This window comes from Balaenoptera ricei, chromosome 17 (genome assembly GCF_028023285.1).
Source record: "Balaenoptera ricei isolate mBalRic1 chromosome 17, mBalRic1.hap2, whole genome shotgun sequence".
Classification (NCBI taxonomy): domain Eukaryota; kingdom Metazoa; phylum Chordata; class Mammalia; order Artiodactyla; family Balaenopteridae; genus Balaenoptera; species Balaenoptera ricei.
Genome location: NC_082655.1, coordinates 1,643,933 through 1,669,879, shown reverse-complemented (window position 1 = coordinate 1,669,879; position 25,947 = coordinate 1,643,933). Strand labels below are relative to the sequence as shown.

General features: G+C 66.6%; 1 protein-coding gene across 3 annotated transcripts in view; it reads left to right on the top strand.

Annotated features, from left to right (window-relative positions):
- ADGRB1 (adhesion G protein-coupled receptor B1) overlaps window positions 1-25,947 on the top strand; it is a 70,288-nt gene that overhangs the window by 39,374 nt on the left and 4,967 nt on the right. For 2 of the 3 annotated variants that reach the window (XM_059901222.1, XM_059901221.1), the window contains exons 17-26: window positions 2,266-2,407; window positions 8,470-8,573; window positions 9,837-9,939; window positions 10,608-10,758; window positions 11,210-11,279; window positions 12,724-12,790; window positions 14,987-15,072; window positions 20,249-20,420; window positions 23,254-23,349; window positions 24,988-25,027. In XM_059901222.1, the coding sequence (XP_059757205.1) occupies window positions 2,266-2,407; window positions 8,470-8,573; window positions 9,837-9,939; window positions 10,608-10,758; window positions 11,210-11,279; window positions 12,724-12,790; window positions 14,987-15,072; window positions 20,249-20,420; window positions 23,254-23,349; window positions 24,988-25,027 (1,031 nt within the window). The remainder of the gene's footprint in view (window positions 1-2,265; window positions 2,408-8,469; window positions 8,574-9,836; window positions 9,940-10,607; window positions 10,759-11,209; window positions 11,280-12,723; window positions 12,791-14,986; window positions 15,073-20,248; window positions 20,421-23,253; window positions 23,350-24,987; window positions 25,028-25,947) is intronic. The other variant, XM_059901224.1, reaches the window with a different exon arrangement.

The following is a 25,947-nucleotide window of genomic DNA, read 5'->3' as shown; positions in this document are numbered from 1 at the left end:
GGAGGGACTGAGGGCAGCTGGGGTTCAGCACTCTGTGCCCATTCTGCGTGGTGCTGGGGGATGAGGGGAGATAGGAGTGTGATGTGCCCAGCACGGCTGAGTGAGGCCTTGATAAACCCCCGCTGAGGGTGCGGGAGGACCAGGCTGGATCTCCCAGGCCGCTCCAGGGCCCCGCACTCCCTTTCCTGATCCTTCCATCCCCCAGGTCTTGTTTCTGGTTCTGTGGTTATCGGGGTCCTCTTTTCTAGAGGAAGGAAGGGGAGAAGAGGTCTCCACCAGGGCCTTAATAGGTCTTGACTTCTGCTCCACTCCACGCCAGGGACGCCAGGTGTGCGGGATGGCGGCCCGGGAGGTGGGACCACACAGGCAGCCGAGCCCCTGGCCTCCATCCCAGGGGCTGCGGTCAAGGCTGTGGCCTTGGCCCTGGCCCTGCCTGGGCCCTGCTGTGCTGTGTCGTCAGGCACACCTCGGCTCCTCCCGGGCCAGCACGGGTTCAGGTGGGCCAAGCTGGGAAGGCTCAGGTGGAGGCGTGGTCATCCGGGGGCCCTCCCAGGCATTCTTTATGAGGGCCCCTAAGATGGATGAGCTTTGGGCCCCCAAACCCTGGCCCCCATGGGCTCAGGGGCCAGTGCTAGTGAGAGGGCTGTCCCCTCCTCTTGCTGCACTTCAGAGAGTAGCAGACAGGCGTGGGGGACGGGGTCTTCTGAGGCCACAGAGCCCTGATGCACCCCGCGGAGCCAGGGCCTAGCCTCTGCCTGGCTGTCACCTTGGGCCTCAGTTCTCCTCCTCTGTAAAACAGGGGCAGGCCCTTCCCCGTGGGGGGAAAATGAAGAGAGAAAAGCAGACTCGAGGGCATCCAGCGGGCCCAGAGTGTGTCCCTTCTCCCCTGGGGCCTGAAGCTCAGAAAGGAGATTGTATAACATCTCAAATTCAACAGAAGCAGCTCTGGGTTCTGGGATGCCCGAAGCTGAGACCCTAAGCTTTCCTAAAGACGTTCTTGCTGGGCTGGGCTGAGACGGGTGGGGGGGGGGGGGCCTTGACGGTGTCCCACGTCATCCTCCCGACCATCTCCTCCCCATTTTAGAGATGAGGAAACTGAAGCTAGGGCTGGTAGCTGACTTCCCAGGTGACACAGCCAGGAGGTAGCCCAGGATGGTTGCTTGCAAATCCAGGTGTTAAGCAGACGTCTGCTCAGTGCATGGGGCTCAGGGATCCCCTGGGAGTGCACAGGGTGGGAGCCACTCAGCCCCCAGCCCGCCTTCCATACAGAGGGGCTGGGATGGGGGAGACAGGCTGAAGGCTTTGGAAGGCACCTTGCCGCTCCCTCCTTCTGGGGCTGGGGCTGAGGGATCTAGGGCGGGCCGGGGGTGGACCCTTGCCGCAGAGACCTGGAATTTCCCCCCCAAAGTCCCGGGGCAGACACCGGGTCTGAGTTATTTGGGGGGTGAGGGGGCTTTTTCGGCCCTGGGGTCAGAAGGATACCACTCCCAGCTGGGGCTCCCGAACGGCGGTTTCAGTCTCGACTCTTCAGCCTGGAGCCCTCCAGCCTCCAGGTCCAGGGCCCTGGGGAGGGCACTCCATGGGCACCTTTTGCGGGCGTGCCTGGCTGGACGCTGCCAGACAAGTGGGCCGGCATGGGGGTGGGGGACTTAGATCAACAGCGACTGGTTCGCAGAGTAGTTCAGTCCGGCGCACTGAGGCCCTAACAAGCGCTGGTTTCAAGGGAACCAGAGCCACCCGAGCGGCAGACAGCAAGAGGGCCCTGGGTCAGGTGGCAGGGCGCACGCTCAGGCTGCTTCCCCGACCCCGTGGGGAAGGCCTATCGGGGCCGGGGCCGGGGGAGGTGGCCTTAGGAGCGGGGCGGTCCCAAGGTCACCAGCGCGACGCGGGGTCCAGGGGCGAAGGCGCAGAGGCGCCCCTCATCCCGCCCCGGCCCGCGCGCGCACCGCAGGCCGCCGCGCCCCCCAGCTGGCGCCCGGCTCCACGTGCGCCCACGCGCCCCTCCCGGCCCGGCGCTGGGGCGGGGCGCTCTGCGGGCGCGAGGCCAGGGCTCGGCACCCCGCCGGCCCCGCAGGCCCGCGCTCCCGCGAGTCGCTCTCCCGTGGCTCGGCGGCGGCCATGGGGCGCGGGGCTCCGGGGGCCGGCGGGGCGCGCGCGGCGGCGGGCGCAGGTGCGGGCGCGGGCCGGGGACGCGGGGCCCGGGCGCGGCCGGCAGCCGCTCACGCCGCCCCTGTCTCCCCTCCCCCCGTGTGTCCCGCCCCCCAGACCCTCCTCCCCCGCCCCCCCGCAGCTCGGGCCCTGGTCGTGGCGCGGCTGCCGCACGGTGCCCCTCGACGCCCTCCGGACGCGCTGCCTCTGTGACCGGCTCTCCACCTTCGCCATCTTAGCCCAGCTCAGCGCCGACGCGGTGAGACCCCAGCCGGGCGCGCGGCGGGCGGGCGGGCGGACGGGGAGGGGGCGCGCGGGGCGGGGGCTTCCGGGGCCGACTGTCGCCTCCGGGCCGGCTCGGGGAAGGGGGGCTGCGCCCCGCCGCCCCCCGTGGCCTGGCCGGCGGGGCCCGGGCCTCTAGAGAGGGCGGGTGGGAGCTGAGTGGGTGGCGGTGTGGAGTTGGGGACTGACCTGGGAGGAGCCGGGCCGGGGCCCCGAGAGTGACTGATGGGTGAGTGAGTCCCCCCCCACTCTCTTTGGGGGCCTAGGACCCTGGAGGGAGCCGGTCCTCAGGGGAGCTGGGGCAGTCTGGGCCCCGGGCCCTAGGGGCTGGAGGAGGGCTTGGCCTGGCAGAGCCGGGCAGACACCTTCACTTGGTGGGGTGCCTTCCCCCAGCGGGCGGCGGGCTCCTGGCCTGCCTGGGAGAGGGAGGGGGAGGAGCTGCCACCCCACCCACCCCAAGTGGACGGTGGTCTCTGGAGGCAGCTGCGTCCCCAAGTAGGGGTCCCGGGGGTGGAGAGGGTGCTGGGCTTGGCCCAGGTTGGCAGCCCTCCCCAGGAAGGCCCCATCATCTCAGGGGCCTCCTTTTTGTTCTCGTGATTCTTGTGGGGGCTGCCAGTTTCTATGGCGACAGCATCTGGGGCCAGCTTGCTGGCTGGGGCTGGCCAACTGGGGCTGGTGGGCGCTCTTGCCCAGGGCCAAGCTGCACTCGCTGGACCTAGGAAAGCTGGATCCCCCAGCTGGGTCACTAGGCCCCCCGAGGAGGGAAAGGGTAGGGGTCTTTGCTCACTGAGCCCCCTGGCCCCGGCCTGGTATGGAAGGGTCCTCAGGCAGCAGATATGGAGGACGGACCGGGAGCGGGACACCGATGTGGGGGCGTTTGGGGTGGCTGGCCCTCGTCAGATGGGGGTGGCGCAGCTCTCTGCTCATGGAACCCCAGTTTCCATGTGGAAGATGGTTCCAGGCCTCTCTGAGAACAGTCTGCCCCCCTCCTTTGTCCTCTGAGACGTGGGGAGAGAGAGCAATATTGTCAGCCAGGATCCCCTGGAGGGTCAGAGCTGGACAGGACCTTAGAGGTCATTGCCACTAACCCTTCTATCAACAGGGAAATCGAGGCTTGGGGTGGGGGGCTTGCTCAAAGTCTTGGGGTGACTCTGCTGGACAGGGATCTGTGGTCTTGGCCCTGATCCCAGTGTGCCCTCCCCCTCAGGCTGTCCCTGTGACAGGACTGTTGGTGTTGCTGATTCTGGGGGCAGGCCCCTGAAGGCAGCAGGCGGGGCCATGCTGGGGGCTCCCCGGAAGAGATGGCTTTCTGCACAGGGGAGAAACCAGTGGGGCTGGGACTTCCTGGGTCCCCTGCGAGGCCGGAGCAAGCAGGGCAGGGCCCACCTTGGGGGGCAGGGGGGGCTCCAGAGCGGGACACATGCCCAGATCCCCTCTCCCAGCCCAGGGTCTGGCCTGTAGGAGGTCAGTGCCAGTGGAATCTTGAAATACAGCCTTGTCCCTTACACACGGTGACCCTAGACTGGCCTTCAGTCTCTCTGAGCCTCGGTTTTTTCACCTGTAAAACGGAAATGGCCGCGTGCTGCTCCGGGTGGCTGCGAGGGCTTGCCGGTTGACAGGGACCCTCCTGGACGGGGCCTGGAGCGTGCCAGGGCCACTGCATCCACGAAACATGGCCTCCCGCTCAGGGGCTGAGCCCTGGGCCACCTGGCATGGAGAGCGTGTTGGGTGAGGGGTGGGCAGCTGACGCCGGTGGAACTCCGGGGGCGGAGGAGTGGGATGCCCAGGGGGCCTTTCTAGGAAGAGCTGACCTGTACTGGTGCCTCTGAGGGTGAGCGGACGGGAGCCCTGTGCCAGGGTGGGCAGGCAGAGCTTTGGTCTCTGAAGGGTTCAAGGCTTTGTTTAGGAGGAGGGGTCAGCAGCTGCAGTCAGAGGGGCATCTGGTGTCAGCCTGATCTGCACAGGAGGGTGAGACGCAGGCTGGCAGGTCGGGGCACCCCATCCCCACATCCCAGAGGAGGCAGCTGAGTCCGAGGGTTCGGGAGCTGTCAGTGGCCGTGGGACCAAGGGCAGGCTGCCTGGCCGCTGGGAGCCCCCGTTTCCTCCTCTGTCAGATGGCATAGTAGTGGGCTCTGGCTGATCCTGTGACCCCCTGAAGGCCTGGGCGTGGCTCAGAGGAGCATGCTGGGAGGGCGCGGGGTCGGGGGGGCGGCTTGGCCTGTGCTTGGTTGCTCCCCTGTGCTCACCTGCTCTCAGATCTATCGCCACCTTCCTCCCTTTTCCCAGCCAGCTCTGGCCCCAGAGATGCTGAGTGGGCAAGGGCCGAGAGGGAGAGGAAGACTGCTGTCCCGCAGCCCATCACGCTGTGCCGATCCCTCTGAGTGCCTGCAGCTGGGCCCTCGAGGGGCACGGGGTCTGACGGGGAGACAAGCCCAGGCTGGAGGGAGGAGGCGCTCTGGGGGCTCAGCACCAGCCTCCTTCCTTCCAGGGGTAGCTTGGGAGACGGGCACAAGGAGGAGGTGTGGAGTAGGGCCCTGAGGGGTGAGCAGGAGTTCCCAGCAGGCTCGGTGGGGAGGAGTGATGGTTGCCCCAGGGAGGGTGAGAAAGGGCAAGAAGCAAGCGGGAGATCGGGTGGAGCTCAGAGGGCAGGCAGGGCTGGGGCGCGGGCGCTGCAGCGAGGCCGGGGCCCGGGCAAGCTAGAGCTTCAGCCCGAGGTCAGTGGAGCTGGGTGGCTGGGAGGTGGTGGGCTTGGGTCCTGGAGGGATCCCAGCAGGTGTGAGGGCGGAATAACCCACCAGCAGGTGGGGTGGTGGCAGCGGAGAGCTGGGCTGAGGGTGGGGGTGGATGCCGCCTGTCTCCACCCGCGGAGTTGGGTGTGTGCGTGGGGCGTGGGGATTCGGTCTGAGCGGGCAGAGGCCGCTGGCATCTCGGGGTATGGCGTGGTCTCGGGACCGGAGTCCAGAGCAAGGCCCCCAGAGGGGACGGAAGAGGAGGGGTGCTGTGGTCACACCCCAGGAGCCAGGGAGGGGTTAGATCCCGGGGGGCATGGAGTGAAGGAAGATGAGACCCAGTCACCCTCCCCCTTGCGTGCAGCCAGAGTGTCAGGTCCCGGCTGTGCCGCTGCAGGCCTGTGACCACGGAGGGTTGAGTAACTGCTCTGAGTCACATCTGAGGGGGCGAGGCCACCTGCCTCAGAGCCTGGTGGGGACTGAACCTGTTGAGGTATTTACAGCATCCACACAGCCTGGCGTGTAGTAAACAGTCTGTAAGCCATCGTTGTTGGTGGCGTCGCTTCGGTGATGTGCCCGAAACTGGGCTACTAATCTGACCAGAATCAAGGCTCAGCGTGTGACCGGGATCAGGGATCAGGCAATGTTGGAGTAGGGCTCGTTCGCGTGGGTAGCTGTGAGCCACGTGTGGTGTTGGAGCGGAGACGGGACAAAGACAGTGCCATAGCAAGGAAATCAGTGTTTAGGACGCATGAGACGTGTAAGAGCTGGGAGAAGATTGCATGTAGGGTATTCATGTGGTGGAAACTAACAACAACCACGTAAATGACAAGTAAAGGTGGGGGAGGAGGGGCCGGTGCCCTGAAGAGACTCAAGACAAGGTGACGGGCAGAGAGATGAGGGGCTGGCTCAGATTGAATGTCCAGCGAGAGCCTCTGTGCAGAGGTGACAGCCAAGCCGAGAGAAGAGCCAGCCGTGTGAAGGTCAGGGGTAGAGCACTGGGTGGCGGGACCAGCATGTGCAAAGGCCCTGGGGTGGCACGGAGCCTGGCTGGGGAGCCAGCCTCCAGCAGGAGGCCGGCCTGCTTCTGCCTGCTCTCTGTGTGGATTGGGGCCAGTCTCTCACCCTTAAGGTCTCCGGTCCAGCCCTCCCAACAAGACCTTGAGATCCCTGACACCCCTGCCCACAATTCTGTTACCTGTTCCCTCCCCACATTGTTGAGAACCTGCAGGGCTAGGGCTGTCAGAAGTGACGGATGAGCCAGGCGGAGAGGAGGAGGAGGGCACGGGAGGGCAGGTGGGCGAGCTGGCGGGCATGTGGCTGCCAGGCCTAATGAGGGCAGATGGAGGCAGATGGCCACGGAGGTCGGGGCCGGAGCCAGCCACGAAGCAGGCCTGAGCCACTTACTCGGCCACCCATGACTTGCGTGGCTGGCCGGGGCTCCGAGGTTACCTGGTGAGTTCAGGGGTGCTGGCCGCAGCCCGGAGTCCCCCTCCTTCCCCGGGGCCCTCCAACTGCCTGTATGGAAACACAGAAGTTTGTGCTGGAGCCTCACCCGGGCCAGGCCCCCAGGGATTGCTGACTGCCTGGGTGACCTTGAACGACTTTCTCGATTTTTCCGGAGCCTGCCTTCCTGGTCTCCATTCATCCAGCCAGTCACATTGACCGAGCGTCCATGCTAGGCCGGGCCGAAGGGGGCTCACAGACATGAGGAGACCGGGCTGCAGGGACAGACAGGCACCCCCAGCCATGGGACGGGGCTGGGACAGAGGGACAGCAGAGGGGCCTGGGGGCGGGAGGTGGTGCCTTCAGTGTGGGGGAGGGCAGTCCAGGCCTCGGATGGAGAGCACAGCACGGTCACCATGGGGGTGGGGGGGGAAGCTGTGTCAAGTGGGGTGGGCCCTGGGGTGCCCTGTGCAGGAGCCCCGGGACCTTAGGCTCCCAAGGAAGGTGGAAGATCCCATCTGAGGGCGGAAAGGGCCACCGTGGCTTTAGGAAGTGGGTGGGAGTCTCGTTCTGCCACGTGCTGGGGTCAGCAGGGGTCTGAAGGGTGTCGGCCAAGTTAGACTTGGGACGGGCAGGAAGGTGCCGGCTCTGGGGTGGGGAGCCCACGAGAAGCCCCTCGTCCCCTGGCCGAGCTTTCCCGTCCTCTCCAGCCCTGGAAGCCGTGGGTGCTCGCTCTCTCCAGTCCCTCCATTTGTCTTTGGGCTTTGGACACAGAGGGACCTGGGTCATCGCTCAGCAAGTACACGCGGGCCGCGGGCCGTGTGTGCTGGGCACTGGGCTGTGGTGTGGCCGTGGTTCACGCGGTCACGTCGGGGGGCACGCAGGGATGCGTAAGCAAGGACCAGCCGGTGCTTAGGGCTGCGCTGGGCCACGTGGTGGGGAGCGGTGGGGTCCGTTGGCCCCTCTGAGAGGGGACAAGTGAAGACCAGAAAGGCCCGAGGCACTGCCACGCGACGGCTGGGCAGGGCATCCTGGCAGAGGGAAAGGCTGAGCCAGGCGCTGAGTGGGAACGAGGGGCAGCCCAGTGCGGGGGGGGTGGTCTCACGAGCTGAAGGGGGGCAGGGCCAGGCCTGGTGGCCTTTGGGGCCTTCGGACGCAGCTTGGGCCGTGGTGGGGTGGCATGGGAGACTCTGAGAGTGGCTGCTGCTTGGGGAAGAGCCCGGGGGCTGGCCTGGGGGCGTGGAGGGCAGAGGGCCAGCCCAGATGGAAGGGGCCTGGCGGAGGGAGGAGGTGGTCGAGCGCCTGGTGCAGGCTGTGGGTGGAGCGGGTGTCAGGGAGGGGCCAGGTCTGGGGGGGTGGGCGCTGAGCGCCCCGTTAGATGCAGCTGGAGCTTTGGGCCCCTTCAGAGAGCGGTGGCTTCTGCCCGCGGCTGGAACTGCAGAGCCACGGAGCCAGGGAGAGCTGTCCGTGGCGGGGCGCTGGGCCTGCTGCCTCCGTGACCTCACCTGTGACTCAGGGTGGGGGAGTCCTTCCCTGGGATTGGTGGGGGGCATATTGCCAGGCTGGGCACACGACTCTAATTCTGCCAGTGGGGCCGGGGCGGGGCACAGACAGAGACCCTGCCCTCAGCAGGAGATGAGGCCCCTCACCGGGCACAGCCCAGGCCGGAAGGTGCTGGCGTTGGGGGCCGCTCAGAGCGCTGCGGGAGGGCGGCCGAGGGCTGCGGGGCAGGGGCGCTTACGGAGGGTGTGGGGGGGAGGGGGAGGCTCCCCCGGCGCCCCCCGCGGCCTGCAGGGCCCTCAGTCTGCACGTCTGCCTGGGCCCCCTCACCCTGTTCTCTGTCCCCCGCCCCGGAACCCGCCAGAACATGGAGAAGGCGGCCGTGCCGTCGGTGACGCTCGTCGTGGGCTGCGGCGTGTCGTCCCTGACCCTGCTCATGCTCATCATCATCTACGTCTCCGTGTGGAGGTGCTGCTTCCGGCGGGGCCGGGGCGGGAGCGGACGGTGCACACAGCTCCCGGGAAGGGGGTGACTGGGGTCGAGCCTTACCCCTTCTCCCATCGAGGGCAGCCGTGGGGGGCGGGGACCCAGCATCCTTCCTCCCCAGCTTCCCCGTCAGCAGCGCCTGTCACTCCGTCGTCACCACCACCCCGCCCTCCCCGGCGGCCGTGCCGGGGACGCTGCGTGGCACTGGTGGTGGGGGCGCGGGTGCAGGCCAGGGGCGCCAGGCCTGCCTGCTCCAGCCTGGCGCTGTGCCCGCACCGCCGCTCACAGGTGCTGGCAGGTGCGCCCCGAGCCCACTCCCCAGCTGAGCACCCTGGCCCGTGACCACGGGGACCCCAAGATCACGACTTCCCTGCCTGTTGTCTGTTCTGTCACGTGGACGTGCAAGGTCACTCCCCAAGCCCGGGGTCAAGTGTCAGGATGGGGGCCTCTGCTGGGCCGCCTGCCCCACACCCCCTCCCCCAGGCCACAAGGCCTCTTCACAGACCCCTGTGCCCTGGGTGCTGTCTGACCAGTGTTGGCCCCTGGGATGTGGGGCGACCCCGTCCCAGCCGGTCACCAGCCCTGGGGCGAGGGACACGTGTGCATAGACTCCCTTCCCCCGGCGTCCCTCTTTGGGCCCGGAGGAGCAGGGGTTTGGGACAGTAGGACAGGGAGGGTCAAGCCAAGGTCACCCGCCCAGCAGCCACCCGCTGGGCCCAGCCAGATTCCTAGCGCGTCAGCTCCAAGGGCAGCACGATGTCAGCCAGGGGCCAGCGAGGAGGGGTCGATGTGGCCATCGGGGGAGGGGCGCCCGTGCTTTCCTGCCCCCCACCACCCCATCCTGCCCAAGGGCAGAGGCACCGGAGGGTCAGTGACCCGGAAACATCCAGTGCCCCTCCCACCAGCCCCCCCCCACCACCATCTGTCCTGAATCCCCTGGAGGCGTGCTTGGCCCCCTGGCCCAGCCCCTCCCCCGAGGCCGCTGTGGTTCTGAGGTTTCGGCCCACGGTCTTCAAAGCACCTCCTTCCCTGTGAGCTGTGTTCAGGACCCCATGGAGCTGGCGACCCAGAGGGGGAACGTGGTGGTGATGGAGCTGGAGATGGTGGGGATGACGACGGTGCTGGTGCCGGCCGCGGTGCCTGCAGGGCGGAGGTGGCGCTGGCCTTAGTGGCCACAGCACCCCGGGTCTTGTGAAGCTGAGACCCTTTTGGGCGCTGATCGTGGCCGCCCACCCTCTCCCACAGGTACATCCGCTCAGAGCGGTCCGTCATCCTCATCAACTTCTGTCTGTCCATCATCTCCTCCAACGCCCTCATCCTCATTGGGCAGACCCAGACCCGCAACAAGGTAAGCGGCCTGCGCTGTGCCGCGCGCGTCCCAGCGTCCAGGTTGGGCGGCGCTGATGGCGGTGGTGGTGATGCCCCACGGCAGAAGCCTCGACCCTGGGAAGCTTAGGGAGGAGGGTGCCAGAGCTGTGCGGACCCCTTTGCTGCCCTTTGGCCGCGGCAGCCACGTGGCTCAGTCCGGAGGGGGCTGTCACCTGGCCAGGGCGTGGGGACTTGGTGTCTGGAGTCTCCAGCTGGACTGGTGCTTCGAGATGAACCAGCTCAAGCCCCGGCCCTGGCCTACCATTGGTACCGGGCTGTCTGAGCTTGTCTGTACCTCGCCGTGTGGCCTCCGGTGACCAGCTGCTGAGCGGGTGGGCTCAGGCCGGGGCTTTTGGGTGGGCTCCTGCGGCGTTTGGTGCACGTGTGAGTGGGTGAGGAAGCCGGGGAGAGGGGTGTCTGTCCCTGGCAGTTTGTGGGTGGAGTCGCGCAAGCACCCAGCAGGGCCGCGATGTACCACAGCCCGTCTCAGGGTGGTGGAGCGGGTGGGCGCTGGCTGGCGTCCTGCCTGGGGAGTTGATCTGGTCACTGCGGGGACGCTGGGCTCGGGCCCTCGCCGGGGCAGGCGGGGTCTGGGGGGCAGGCGGGGTCCGGGGAGCGAGCGCCTCTCCGCCTCTCCCGCCCGCGCAGGTGGTGTGCACGCTGGTGGCCGCCTTCCTGCATTTCTTCTTCCTGTCGTCCTTCTGCTGGGTGCTCACCGAGGCCTGGCAGTCCTACATGGCCGTGACGGGCCGCCTCCGGAACCGCCTCGTCCGCAAGCGCTTCCTGTGCCTGGGCTGGGGTGAGCGCCACGGGGCCGGTGGGCGGCGGGGCACCCCTCTGTGACCCGGCCCTCCTCCTGGCCCCTGGCAGCTCTCTCTCCTCTGAGATTCCCTCCAGGCCTCCACCGCACGGGGTTGCCTCATTGTGTTTGAATGTCAAGTGAGGGAGTAACTCTGTGGTATGAGGACGTCCCATCCAGTATTTGGGCTATACTCACGATAGAAAGTTTTTCCTTCCTTTACCTGGAGTTCAGCCGTGGCTGGGCGTCCCGTGTTACGTGCTGCTCCGGCGCCCCCCCCCCCCCATTTCTGTGGGTCCTCATCCTCGTCCACCTCCTGTCCCCTTTCTCACACGCTCAGTGTCGCCCTCTGTTCAGGGGCTTCAGAGGTGCGTTTTGGTCCCCCTCCTGAGACGGGTGGGGCCTTGGACGGTGGGGGTACCGACGCCCTTTCTTTCTGCTCCTCCCCTAGGGCTCCCTGCGCTGGTCGTGGCCATTTCTGTGGGATTTACCAAGGCCAGAGGGTACAGCACCATGAACTAGTGAGTCGGGGCGGGGTGGGGACGTGGTGGAGGCCGCACGGCTCCCCCAGACCCTCCCACTGCCCTAGAAGGTGAGGGCTGGCTGGGCACCCATCTCACAGATGAGAAAGTCAAGGCTGGGCGAGACTGAGGGCCCCGGGAGCTGGAGGCCGGGCCCTGGGGAGGCACCCTGCCTCCCATCAGCCAGCTCCTCCCGGCAGTGGGCAGCGGGGTCGAGAGAAACAGGACTTGGGGCGGTTGGAGCCCTCACTTCCTCCTTCCGTGGCCTTGGACAGGTGCCTTAGCCTCTCAGAGCCTCAGTTTCCCCATCCGCACGATAGGGGATGCACCCCTGCGCCAGTGTCGGGATAAGGGGGGCTGTATGGCCCCTGGGCAGGGCAGGGCAGGTAGGGGTGCCTATTTCACAGATGAAGTCACTGAGGCCCTGAAAGGTCGGCTGGGCCAGGTCCAGGGGCCTTGAATGCCAAGCCAGGAAGCTCGGGGTTATCCTGGAGGCCGTGTGGCTTCCCAAGGTGGGGGGAGAGGAACCAAGGCCTGGAGGGCCGTGGCTGTGGATGTGGGGAAGAGCGGGGCAGCGAGAGGCAGGAGGAGGGGCTGACGGGGCTGTGCAGGCCTGGCTCACTGCAGAGCCCCAGGGGGACAGGACGTGACCAGGCCCTGAGGCACCGCCCTGCACTCGAATGAGAACCCGCGGGGTGAGTACTGAGAAGGAAGTATGAACACCATCCCCAGAGCTGAGAGGAAGGAACACCCAGCCTGCTGGGCTCGGGGATGGATCAGGAGGAGATGGGGTGTCGCAGTGGGGTTCTGAAGGATGGAAAGCTGTGCGTTTGGCACGTGGCATGGCACAGAGAACTCGGGGCAGAGGACACAGCACGTGCAGGAGGCAGAGCGGCCTTCACTGGGCTCAGGGCTCCTGTGGACCGCCCTGGGTGGTGTCCAGGAGATTTGGGGAAGTAAGGCTGGGGCTGGTGACCGAGCTTGGTGGAGGGCCCAGGTCATCGTGTGAGCAGGGGGCCTGATGCAGAGGGCCTGGGTTGAGTGGGTGGGTGGAAGTCCAGGCCGGGGACCCAGCCCAACATTTTGGCATCATGTCAGGAAAGAGGGTCTGCACGTGAGATTGGGGAGGGTCTGTGAGGCAAGTTGGGGAGCCCAGCCCTGGGGGGAGAGTCGGGGGAGGGGGACAGTCAGGGTACCTTCCTCTGGCGGCCTGGCCCTCTGCTGTGTGGTCCCCTGCTCTGGACCTGCTCCTTCATCCGTAAACTTTTGTCTGTCAGCTGCCTGGGGGCTCCCGTGGGTTCTGAAGCTAAAGAATGTGCGGTCACCTGGCTTCCTTCTGCCACTTCTCAGCGTCACACTGCCCTCCTGGGAAGCTGGTGGTGCCCAGCGTGTGACCGGATGGGGGCTCACGCCTGGCCGCTAACCAGCCTGTCTCCCTCCCCAGCTGCTGGCTCTCCCTGGAGGGGGGACTGCTGTATGCCTTCGTGGGACCGGCCGCGGCCGTCGTGCTGGTACTGACCCCCATCCCGACATCCCAGGCTGAGCCCCTCGCCTCCCCCTGGGTCGGACTTGGGTTTTACCTGCTGCCCCATCAGGGTTGCCCTGGTCACCAGGGGTGGGTGGTGTCCACAGATCAGCCCCCTGACCTGCCGCAGGGGTGCAGAGGCGGGGCTGGGCTGGCGGCCTTTTGTTTCTCTGAGCACATTTTGCCTGATTGCTGGGCACCGGCTGTGTACCTGCCAGGAGGTCTTGTGGATTTGATGAGCGAGTGACCATAGGGCGGGGAAGGCAGACAGACGGATGACCGGGGCAGCAGGGGGTGTGGCTAGACCTGGGGCTTTTCCCTCGATGTGGCCAGCCCGTCACCCCCTGGAGGAGGGAAGCACCTCCCCTTGCTTGACCCTCAGTGTTTTTTTTTTTCTGCTGTGCCCACGTCCGCTTGGTGAGGGTTGAGAGACAGTGCCACATGCACACAGGGCTATTGTCCCCCGGTCACGGATGAGCAGGGGGAGGCTGCTCAGGGGGTATCCCGAGATCAGTGGCTTCTGCCGGGCCTGGCTCGGAGCCCATCTCGCCCTCCCCTCCCGCCTGCCCCCAGGAAAGGGCATCGCGTCTGCAGAGTCCTGCTCTCCGGGCAGGGCCACACCTCCTTGTTGTCATATCCGAGCCAGGCTCAGGCACAGGCTGGACAGGGCAGAGGAAAGTGAAGCCCAGGGCACCCAGGGGAGGCTGAGCCTGCAGGGGGCACGAGTTGGGGGAGCCAGTGGGGGGGTGGAGTTAGTGGGCAGAATCCGTGGGCCAGCCCCAGCCAGAACCAGCTCCTTTATTCCTAGAAGACAGCGGGCAGGGAAGCGGCAGCGTGCCGGGCATTTGAAGGCCACTAGGCAGTGGGCCGGGCCTTCTAAGGGCAGGTGCCCCAGGAGGGGGGATGTCAGAGGCAGGAGACCCCCCCACGTCCCTTCCCACAAAGCATCTGGAGGGCAGGGCCGGTCCTGACCCGCCGTGCGCTCCTGCCCGGGGCTCCTCCTGTAACATGGGGACACGCAGGGAAAGGCAGGCACAGAGCCTGCTGCAGGCGGGGCGGCGGCCACTGGTGTCCTGCCCTCTCCCGCCCCAGCGCTGTCACCCGGGAAAGCTGCTTTCACCCAGACGGCGGGAGGCAGGGCTGGGGCGTGTGTTCGGCCACGAGCTTGGCTCTGTGGGGCTGTGGGGAGTCGGCCTCCCCAGACCTCCGGGTCCAGGGATCCATGGAGTCCCAGTCCCCGCCTGAGACGCAGGAACATGGCTGGGGGTCAGGCAGCCTCTCTGCAGAGTGGAAGCCCTAGGGGAGCGAGGATGTGAGCTGGGAGCCGCCTCCGCCCAGGCGAGGAGGCCAGAGGGGAGGGGAGACCAGCGCCTGCGGGCCGTGGAGGAGGTGGATGGCTGGGACGCTGGGGACAGCCTCTCTCTGTCGGAGGCGGCAGTCTGAGCAGCCGGAGACGAGCCTCAACACCCAGAAGCACTTCCAGGGGCAGGTGCCCAGCGGCGGCGGGGTTGAGGGAAGACGCCTGTGGGGTGGCGGCCCCGAGTTAAGGTCCCTAAAGGGCTGCGCGGTGCGGAGAGCATGTGGTTCAGGCAGAGCCAGGCAGGAGGTGTCCTGAGGTGGCGTCAGGTCCGGCTTGAGCTGGGCGAGCTCGTGTGCGGAAGGCGCACGAGTCGCAGGGACGCTAAGGGGGGGACGTGGGGCGGGCCTGGGCGTGGGCGGCGGCTGGACTGGAGGTCCCCTGAGGTCCCTCCTGTGGTCTGAGTGGGCCAAGTGCCCCAGCAGTGCGGCTCGGCCAGCCTGCTCGCGTGTTTGACTGCCCTGGTCAGTCCCACTCTGGGCAGGGGCAGGCTCACGGTGACCCCAGCCCGGCCTCTGACCTCTGGACTCCATCCCAGATGGAATCCCAGCTTCATAAACTGCCGACCCCAGTGGGGATGGCCATGGACCTGGGGACCCGTCATGTGGGAGGCTCGAGCCGCAGTGCCCAGCCCTGGGCGGGGTGGTGGGGGGACAGTGTGGCACAGAGAACCCCACCTAGCGGCTGGGGCTCTGGAAGGAGACGGCGGGGTAAAGGGACGAGTGTGAGGGCAGCCGGCAGAGTGCCCGAGGGGCTTTGCCTCCTCCCTGGAGCCCATCTCCTGACCCAGGGCGCCCCCCACAGCCGCTCCTCCCTGCCCTGCAGGTGAACATGGTCATCGGGATCCTGGTGTTTAACAAGCTCGTTTCCAAGGACGGCATCACTGACAAGAAGCTGAAGGAGCGGGCAGGGTAGGACCGGCCGCCACGCCACTCCCCACCCGGGGTCGAAACGACCCAGAGCCCAGCTACCCTCGAGCCCCACACCCCTCCCAAGCAAGTAGGAAACGGAGGCGCAGAGAGCTGCGTGGCCAGCCCCGCCCTGCTCTGCGCCTCAGTTTCCCCATCTGCCCCATGACAGAGCAGGGACTCCGTAAGTTCTGAGAAACGGTGAAACTGATTGCTTTTGGAGACCCCAGGCCCACCAGAGTGGTGGGAGGGTGCCCCAGGCTTCTCCCTTCCCCACCGTGGGGTTAGGTGACCCTGAACCAGGATGTGGCCTGCCCATCCTTGTGATGCCTTCAGCATGGGGACAATGCAGGGGCCGGGCCGGATGTTCCTCCTACCTGGGAGCCTGAGCTCAGAGAGGGCAGTGCCTGGCCAGAGGGCACACAGCACCAGGTGGGCGGTCCTGAGTGGCTGGGTGCCCAGCCCTGGGGGAGGAGCAGGCTTGGAAGGGTGCTTCTCCTCTGGCTGCCGGGGGACAGGAGCCCCCTGGTCTCGGCAGCCCTGCCATCACGGATGGGGGCCAACTGTGGGCTGGGACAGGCCCCCTCTCTCCTGCCCCAGCGCTGAGCCGTCCTCACCTCGCCTCTGCCCGCTGCTCTGTCTGTCCCTCTGCCCTGGCTGGTGTCTGCGTGGGGGTCCCCACCCGCTCCTCCACCTCCCCTCCGTGCCAGTCCTGCTCGGTCTCTGTCTCTCTCATTGTCTCTCTCCCTCCCCCTCTCTTCCTGCTCTTGCTTTCCCCCCTGAACAAAAGCTTCTGGAATCCTTCCCCTTGGGTCCCTGGTGGGTTCTGTCCTGGTTAGAAACTTGCTCTGGGGGAGGAGTGTGGCCCTGGAGAGCCTGCAGTGGCTGGGAGCCCGTCCTGGCCGTCTGTGGGCCTGGGTCCTACACTCTCTGGGCCTCTTCTCTGAGTCTGGGAAGTGGGGGTTGGCAGGCTCGCCCCCCGAGCCCAGCCCAGCCCACACTGCCACCCACACGTGCTCCCGGAACAGTGGGTCACACACGGAGGCGGCCCTGGGGTGCACGGCGCGCCCACCCTGCAGCACTGTCTCCTTTGCTCCCTGCAGTAACTCCTGAGGCAGGGTCTGCTGTCTTGTTCCCACTTCACAGCTGAGCAGACCGAGGCTGAGGCCTGGGAGTGGCTGGTGGAGCAGGGCTGGGCTGCTGAATTAGAGCCCAGTGTGTCTGGGCGGCCGCCTGCCCCGCCGGGCCCCTTCCCCAGGTGCAGCGGTGCCACGGCTCGGAAGCTCGCGTGGACCCGCCCGTGAGGCCGCAGCAGCCCTGCCCCCACCCAGACAGGAGGCACCCCGCGCTCTCTGTGCCCACACGCACGGGCACACACGCTCAGGGCTGGCGGGGAGGCCACTGCCCAGGTAGCTCACAGACGCCCCCGTTGACTGTCTGGCGAATCCCTCACTCCTTGGCGGGGGCAGTGCCTGGTCAGACCAGATGTGGGCGGACCAGAGGGAAGGGACAGTGGCTGCGCCGAGGTGTCCTGCTTTTTTGTGTGAATGTGGGCGGATAGTGTCACCCCACCCTCCCGCTGGACGTGGACGCACACGGTCCCAGCCCTGCCCTGCCCTCAGGCCGGCCTCGTCCAGCCACAGAGCCGGCACCCCGCTCTCCACCCCTGCCCCCGCCGGGCTCCGGGTGCGTCAGGTGCAAAGAGGCCCGAGGACCCCGTCCCCGCCCGCAGCGCCCCGGGACCCCGTCCCCGGCCGGGGAGGCTCGGGCTGGAGGCCACCTGGTTGCTTTTGCTGTCCCCGCCCCCAGCTCCCCCCCCCCCCCAGTGTCTGCGAGGACAGTTTTGCTTTCGTTTCAGTCTTTTAATTTCACTTGCAGTCAGCTGCCCCGGGCCCCCCTTGGGCGCGCCCTCAAATGTGCCGAGTGTGGAGCCCTCTCTGCGGCCGACGCCACCTCCGAAGCCGCCAGTAACGCCATGTTAGTGCCGCTCCTCGCCCGCCCGTCCGCCCGCCCGCCGGGCTCTGCTCGCCTCAGTTACATTTTGTTTGTTTTCAGCTTTTTCTGTCATTTCTGTCATCTCTGCCGTCCACCCTGGGGGGCCTCGGCAGCCCCTGCCCGCCCTCCCCATGCTCTGGCACCTCGTTTCCTGCCCTGCCCCCACCCCTCCCCGGCCAGGCTCCCCCCTTCCATCCTCCGGGGCCTCGCGGTACCAGACTGACCGGAGGGCAGGGAGCCGGGCCAGGCCTCGGGCCGCGAGAACACGGTCAGCTGGTGGCCGTCGTCAGCGTGTGGTCACGCTGGGGTCGCAGTGCCCTGCGTGACTGTGCAGGAGTGTGGCGTGTGTGCGTGTGCGTGTCGGTCATGAATTTGAATGTGAGCGTGAGAGGCAGGCGCGGCCTCGGAAACAGGATGTGCTGGGGCAGCTGGCTTGTTTGCTGACCCCGGGCCGCCACCAGGGGTCTGTGAGCGGGGCAGGGCCAGTGCGGCCCGGGGTCCAGGGTGGATGCCAAATCCGGAGGGACCTTGGCTCAGATGACCTGCAAGTGGTCGTCTTGTCCCCAGACCCACAGGTCCCCTGGGCCCCTCGTGTTTGCTTCCTGGGATTCAGAGGCCCCGTGGCGAGGGTACTCCTGGCTGCGGGGAGCGAGTGAGCAGAGGTGGACACGGTTCTGGGGTGGGGACTCGTCCGGTGGAGCCAGAAACCTCCAGGAGGGCGGCTGCTCCTCCGTGCTGGGGTCCACGGCCCAGACGCCCTGGGTCTCCTTTGTTACACACACAGGCCTGTGGGGTGGAGGACACAGCCTCCCAGCGGCCCTGCCCGCCCCCCGCCCCCCGCCCCCATCCACACTCAAAGCCCCTCCCCCAGAGGCATCTGAGTTTCCAAAGGGGGGCGGGTGGTGCAGCTGCCGGGCTCTCCCCCGCCCGCCTCCTGTCCTCCCCAGCAGTCACGCCTGGACCTGCGTGACCCCTCCACGAGGCCCTCTGCAGAAATGTTTCAGGAACTGCAGAGGCTGGGCTGCAAGAATTTGAGTAATTTACGGGCCCCCAAGCCCCGGCCGTCTGCCAGCCTGCTGCAGCATCAGGCAGTAAATGCCAGGCCTCGGCCCAGGGGAAGGTGCCTCACACTGGGATGAGAAGTTGCGCTGGGGGAGGCCTGCGCCTCTTGCTCGGAACACGGGGAGCTGTGTCCAGGGCTCTGGCCAGAGCAGGCCTGCTTTGGAAGGGAGGAGACAGACTGCAGCGCCCCACCTGCCATGGTGGGGGCACTGAGGCCCGGGCTGCCGTCACGGGAAGGCCCCCTCCTCTCAGGCCCTGTGCCAGCTGCGGCACAGCAGGTATGGAGGGGAGAACGCCCGCAGGTGCAGGTACCCTCCCCCCGGGAGGCCTCCGCCTGGCTCACTGTCCTCAGTGCCGGGGGGCAGCAGGGCCCTGGGAGGGGAGGCGAGGAGAGCGGTCCGAGGTCTAGTTCTGGAGCCCGTGCTGTGCCCAGGGAAGAGGCGTGGGTGCTTCAGGGTGACCCTTGGCTCTGGCCTGAGCTGCCGGGCAGGGGGCCGGAGAGCCATCTCCTGAGCGGGGGCAGGCCTTGGGAGGGGCAGGGTTAGAGGCTGCGTCCTGGAGGAGATACGGGGCTGGCCCTGGGATGGGGGGCCCCGGTCACAGAGACGAGCTGAGGAGGAGATGGGGGAGGACGTGAGGCCCAGGGCCCTGCCTAGGGGGCACGAGGGCAGAAGTTCCCCGCGGGGCTGGGCCCCTTGCAGGTCCAGTTGCAGGGGTGGAGCGGCTTCAGTGGCTGAGCCAGGCTGGAGAGGGTGGAGAAACAGAGTGTACTGTCTGGGGGGGACCTCTGCCCCCACCCCGGTCAAGGCCCCGCTGGTTGGGGGGGTCCTTGATCTGGCCGGACCCCAGCCTGTCTCCCCCCAGCCCCGGTGCCCCCAGCTCCTTCCTGGTGGCCTCCCCGAGGTTCTGCCCCCCCTGCTCCTGCCTCTCCTTGTGACCAGGGTGATCCATGAGGGAGGAGGGGGTCCTGATGCCCCCGCCCCTGGTGATAGTGGCAGGAAGGCCGGGAGCCCCTGCAGGCAGTCACCGGCCCGGGGGGCAGAGCTGACCCTGGCTGTGGTCCTCAGGCCGCAGTGGCCCTGAGAGTGGTGGTAGCGGCGGGGACGGGGTTGGGGTGGGTCAGGCAGGTTTCCCGATACTGTACTCCAGGCCTCCTCCTGCTGGTGCGTTCTGTCCCCATGCAGCCCCTTGATCGGCATAGTGTCCCTGCTGTGCGGACCAGGAGACAGGCTCAGAGTGGCCACGTGTGTAGGTGGTGCAGGGAGGGGCCGGCTGCAGAGGGCCATGCCTGCCTTGGGGGTGCTCCTGGAGGACTCCTTGGAAGAAGGGGCAAAGGCTTCGGAGCAAGGGCAGGTCCTCCCCTGGGGAGGTCAGAGCAGGGCCCGCCAAGAGGAGGAAGCACCTGTCGTCTCTGTTCCTGTCTGTCTGTCTGTCCGCCCCATGCCCTCCCCGCCTGGCCCTGTCTGTCTGTCATCTATCTTCTTTCCTCACAGGTTTCCTCCTTCCTTCTCCCTGAGGAGTTCTCTGGTTTCCCCCCACCCCCCCTTCTCTCTGTCCAGAGTCAGAGGCCTCACCAAACGCCCTCCCCTGTGGCCATCTTGCAGTTCTGGCCCTGGACCCCGGCTGGGGGCCTGAGGGCTCTGGGAGGAGAAACCTCTTCCCCTTCCCCCAGCTCTCCCCCTCCCTCCAGTGTGCCTCGCTCCCTGGGGCCTCCTGGACAGTCAGGAACCTTCGTGTTCCAGAGATCTCGCCCCCGCCCTCACTGTTGCCCAGCCCACTGGGACCGCCGTCCTGAGTCCCCAGCCGCCCTGGGGGCCCTCGGGCTGGGGGTGTTGGGGTGGAACTCCGCTCCCCAGGAGAGGTGGCGTCAGGGCTGAGTGGGAGAGGGTCTCTAAGGGGATGGGGAGGAGAGGATGCAGCCCAGGGCAGGGAAGGCCCCGTGGGGCCCCAAGGGAGACGTACGTGCCCCAGGTGGGACGGGCAGCCTGGCCCCGGCCCCGGCCCCGGTGAGGGAGTTGGGCTGAGGCCGGGTCCCAGCCTGGGTGGCCCCTCCCAGGGGCAGGGCGTGGGCGGCAGGGCCCAGGGCAGCCCTGATGCCGCCCGCCCGCCGTCCCGTCCGCAGGGCATCGCTGTGGAGCTCCTGCGTGGTGCTGCCGCTGCTGGCGCTGACCTGGATGTCGGCCGTGCTTGCTGTCACCGACCGCCGATCCGCCCTCTTCCAGATCCTCTTCGCCGTCTTCGACTCGCTGGAGGGCTTCGTCATCGTGATGGTGCACTGCATCCTGCGGAGAGAGGTGGGCCGGCGGGCGGGCGGTCAGCCTGCTCCAGGCGCCACCTCCCCACGTGCCGCGGCGGGACGGTTCTGGGAGGAGGCCGGCTAGCGGGGAGGGGCCGCTTCCTTGGCCGGGACTCTTCCGCAAGACGGGACTTGGGTCCAGCACGCGGCCAGGGCTGCTGGGAACGGTCACTCGTTAAGGTGACAGCTTCTTCTAGAAGACGCCCTGGTGCCCCGCGCTGGCTCAGACCGAGGTAGCGGGTAGGCTCTGTCCTCCCGGGGCCCAGGGGCATGGGAGCCGCCGGAGGTGGGAACAGCTCTCGTGGCAGCTGAGACTCCCGTTCTGGCGTTTTCTGGGCTTCTCCAGGAGGTGCAAGAGAAGGTTTTTACCAAACCATCCCGACTGCCCCCTGGCCGGTAGCAGAGACTCGGGATGGGCCCCTATCTGAGGCGGGTGGGAATGTGAAAAACCATGTCTCTGGATGTCGGCACGTGGGAGCCCTCTTCAGGGTTGTGGGGAGAGCAGGGGGGAGCACGGGGCAGCCGAGGAGCATGAGGCCGGAGCGTCCCCGGGTGCTGAGGGAGAGTCTGGAGTGGACGACTGGTCATCTGTCTGCTGAGGCGGCGCTGCCCACCCAGCCTCCCCCACCTGAAACTTCCCGTCCAGGGGGTGGACACCAGGGCCCTGGCCGGGGGGCCTGCACAGCTGGAGATGGGGCTGCCACGCTGGGAACAGCTGAGACCCCCCGGCTCACACCTGGGCGAGACGGGCCACCCCTCTCCAGGGGCTCCCATTGCAGGAAAGACAGGAGGAGTGAAGACCTGACGTTTCTCATGTGGAAACGGCGTTTCCACCACCTGCAAATGTCCAGTCGGTCCCGAGCGTCCACTCTCAAGTCCTGAGGACATGAGGAGCGCCTCCCCGGGAAAGCCGCGGATCCGCCAGCACCGGAGCCACGGAGACGACCCAGGAGGAGGGGACCTCACAGACCCACGTTGACGCCCTCGTACCCCCGGCCCCCGACCTCCTCGCATTAGGGAGTCTCAGGACAGCCCCCCGAAGCAGCTACTGCCTGCTCCCCTTGGACAGACGGGGGGGAGGGGGGCTGACTCAGGCTCGGGGTTCTCAGCTGCCTCGCTTCGGTGAAGCAAGACCGGCAGCTGGGACAAAAGGACACCCCGAGAACGGAAAGAGAGCCTGTAGGAATTACAAACACAAGAGCAGAAATGGAAATGCTCAGTGGACGGGACAAACAGAGGCCGTGTACCTGAAAGGAGGGAAGGTAGAAATCGGAAAGCGATTAGAAGGTGGAGCCGGGTGAAGGAGCCCCGAGCGAGAACAAGAGGTGCAGAGGGAGGGCTTGCTGGGCGCCAGCATGGACGCGGGGGCTGGGCCAGAGGACACGCGGGCCAGACTTCTCCATCTGCCCTCTGTGAGCTCCAGGGTCCTGTGTGCAGGGGCCGTGCTCAGGGGCCCTGCCACCTGGGCCGGCTCAGCCGTGCTGGGGAAGATGGGCCAGGAGGGGCAGACAGAGGCCGGCCCCGTGGGCACGGACCGTTCCAGCAGGTGGACAAGCAGGGTCCTCGTCTGTGCTAGAAGAGCCTGGATGTCCTGAGGGGGGCAGAGTGGGGACACTAGGCATCGGGGAACCTCAGCTGCTGTTCAGGCCAGCGGAGGACGTGCTTTCATGTCTGCCGTCCCCTGGGTGGAGGCCCACCCCTGCTGGGCACGTGGCAAGGCTTAGCAGGTGTTTGCCGGCCGGGTCAGCGGGTGCAAGGATGGGAGGAAGGCACACCTGTGGTGGGTGTGCTCTGAGTGTCCGGGGCTCTGAGGCCAGCAAGACCCTGGCCCTGCCTCTGACCAAGTTCCTCACAGCAGCACAGGCTCAGTGGCCAGGGTGAGTGGGAACAACTCCGGGGGTCCATGGTGGGTCTACTGGGAGCCCTCCTCTCAGCTCTCCCCACCTTCACTCAAGACGCCTCCTCCAGGAAGCCCTCTGTGCTCAGCCCACCCCACCCTCCGTGCTTTAGCAGCCTGCACCTTCGTTTATTCCCTTTGCTTCCCTCCGTGACCTCTGAAGCATGGGCTCCCCAAGGACAGGCACTTTGCTCACTGCTGCCCCCGGTGCCTGGCGCTGTCCATGGCAGGTGGAGGTGCCGCCCGTGGCTCTTGCCCGCATTGACCAGCAGCATCCCTGGATAAGCGGGTCTCCTCCTCCTCCTCCTCCTCTGGCGGCTCCTTTCTGTTGACCAGCTCTGGGCTGGCTGCTCACGTGGCCCCTCGCTTGGAGCCTCCCTTACTGTCCCGTCTGAAAAGTCGGAGGCCGTGATTGTTCATTTCCCTTTGATGGAGCACGCCGCTCTCAGTGATAAGGGAGTGGGGGCCTGACCCCAGCTTGCCCCGGACATTCAGGGATGTGCAGGTCATGGTGACTCAGGACAGGTCTGGACACCAGGTGACCCACTTAGGCCAACGGCGGGCTCTTAATGAGATTCCGGCCAGGAGGGCCTGCAGCGTATTCTCAGGGGCCCAGAGCTCTATGTTTTGGAGTTTTCACCCAAAACGGGCATAGAGAGGATCTCAGAGGTCAGAGGAGAGGCTGGGCCCCAAGGCTGGCTGCTGGCAAGGCTGCCCCGAGCCGCTGTCCCTTTTCCAGCAGATGAGCCTGTGCCCTTGGGAGCACCCCCTCCCCCACTGCAGGCCCTTCCCCACGGCCCGTGGGCCCGTGTGCATCCGGGGCAGGGCTGCCCCTCGCTGAAATGCCGCCCTGGTGGGACTCGGCCTCACCTTCCTGGCATCGCGGTCACGGGGGGCGGGCTGGCCGTCGACCGCCTCTGCTCTCCCTCCCCAGGTCCAGGACGCTGTGAAGTGCCGCGTGGTGGATCGCCAGGAGGAGGGCAACGGGGACTCGGGGGGCTCCTTCCAGAATGGCCACGCTCAGCTCATGGTAGGGCTCGGGGCCGGGACACAGGCTGCCCCTGCTTGGCACCCCCACTGGGTGTCTCCAGCAGCCCAATTAGGAGGACCTCTGAGCCCAGTTTAAGGTTGGGGAAACGGAGGCTCGCCGAGGTGAAGTCCCCAGTCCAGGGTTTGGGGATGGACAGGGTCCAATTGACAAGGGATCTGGGCGGGGCTGGCATCTACCCCAAGCTTACCCCCTGGTACTAGCTGTGCCCTTTGGCCAGACACCACTCTCTGGGTGTCCGGCCCTCATCTCGGCTCCTTCCCACCTCTGTATGTCTTCCACACTTCTCATTGCCCTCCACCTGGGATGGGCCCTAGCCTGTCCACTCACCCCCCACCCCACCGTGGCCTTGTCCTCAACCAGATCCTCTAAGAACCTGACTCCCTGGTCTTCTGGCATTACACACACTGTCCAGCCCCGGGTACTGCACACCCTTGTCTGCTCCTGCTGCCCACTTTGTAGGTGTCGCCTCCTCCAGGCAGCCCTCCCTGACCCCCATCAGGCCACCTGTTCAGATCTTGGTAACGTCCTGGGGGAATTCCTTGTGCTGTCATTTGGTGCCTGCCGCCTGCTAGGTGCCCCCTGGCAGGTGGGAGGTGCTCCTTCAGTCTTTAGGGTGCTGGCCACCTCATGATGGTTGTGAGGGTCACAGGCAGGGCCTTGGCAGCAGCCAGCGGCCACGCTCAGGGAAGCGTTTTCAAGGGTGAGGCAGGGGCCCACGGTGGGAGGAAGCCAGGTTCTGGACCTCCTGACACTTCTCCTGGCCTGATCCCTGACCTCTGGGCAAAGATCTTGCGATCTTCCCGACAACCTGATGTCTGCGTTTGCCAGGAAGGAACTTCCAGGCTTGACTAAGGGCCCCGCCATCCCCTGAGGCCCCACAGTCCCTGGAGAAGGCCACCGCCCAGCCTGGGGTGGCCCGAGCTGTGTTCCCCAACCGGCCGAGCTCCCTGAGGGCGGGGCCAAGGTCACCCACTTCCGCCTCCCCCAGCTCCTAGCCTGGGACAGGGCAGGTGCTGCAGCAGGGGCCACGGGCCCTGCTCCAGGGGCAGCTGGTCCCGCCCTGGCACTGGACATCTGCGTCCCGACCCCACTCTGCCTCTGCTGGGCCAGCTGGCCTCCATTTCCTCGTCCCCAGGGCTGTGGTGAGGACCAAAGGGGTGATGTGGGGCAGGCCCCCCTCCCGGCACATCAGTGGGTGGTGGCCTGGGCAGCAGGGGCTCTGGCGTGGGGCCCTCTGTGTGTCCCATTGGAGGGACTTGAGGCCAAGGGCATGAGTGAGCTGTGCCTAATCCACGGATGCACCGGAGGGAGAGCGTGCTCACACGGGCGTGCACATTCACATGCCCACAGCTGTGCACACGCGGCGCACAGGGGCACGTAGGGGTTCGCTTTGGGTGAACACGTCAGCCCACGGGCACCCTTGAGCCTGTGGACACCCTTGGACCTCAGGAGCGTGCGCGTGTGCGCACACACGGCATCACACACGCCCCTCCGAGGTGTGGCTGCAGCTCCAGGGCGGCCCTTGCCCGCAGCCTGCAGGCAGCGTGGTGCGCGGGACAGCAGCCCAGCCCTGCCCGCTCGCCTTCGGGCTCACTCTGCCCCGTCTCTGCCTTGCAGACCGACTTTGAGAAGGACGTGGATCTGGCCTGTAGATCAGGTGAGCGCCTGACAGGTGAGAGCGACAGGTGGCCCTTCCCCGGGCCCACTGCCTTTTCTTTTCTCCGTGCGTCTGTCTGCTTGTCTGCTTGTTCGTCCTCATCCCACCCCCGCCAACCACCTCCATGCCCCCCATCCCCCAGCCGCTCCCCTGAGGCTGCCGGCAGGTCTGTGGGGCAGGAGCAGAAGCCTCCAGAGGACTGTCCTGGGGCTCAGGCCTGGCAGGTGCGCGGGACGTCCAGCGGTGGTGGAGCCCTTAGCGCTGGAAGGAACCACCTGGGGCCTCCCCCGCCCCAGCCCTGGCCCGCTCCTCTCCCTCAGCGTGCCCCTAGCCCTCAGCCCTCCAGCCTCCTTGTAGGGGCAGTGAGGCTGGGCCAGCTCTGTGAGTCCCGGAGCTGCCCTGCCCCCCTGCCCCTCCTCCACCCCTCCCCCACCCTGCCTGCCCTCCCTCAAGGGCCCGTGTTCTGTGTTGCCTCCTTTTCTTCACTGTTACTCCAACCATGGAGGAGGGGTTGGTCGAGCTTTCAGATTGGGGGCCGTTAGTGGAAGCAGGAGGAAAACAGTGAGAAGGACCCACTGCTGAGCCCTAGGCTAGCCATGAGCTTCCTGGAAGCAAGTGCAAAAAGGGAATCAATTGCCTAATAAAAGGAAGCTGTCCAGGCATCATTTCTTTATGAGTCAGGTGTTTGGGGCAGTGAAAGGCAGCGTCTGGGGCTGTGGACAACTAACTGGTTTTGGTTCCTCTGGTCTGTCAGATATTTGTGGAGCATCTTTTCTAGAGATAGCCACGGGGAGGGACTTACAGCCCTGGGTGGGGAGTGTCTGCTGCTGCCAGGTGGACCCCAGGAAGCCTTCCTTGAGGAGGTGACCTCTGGCCTGGGCTGGACGAGAGGTGAACAGAGCATCCTTTCTGCCCCATCT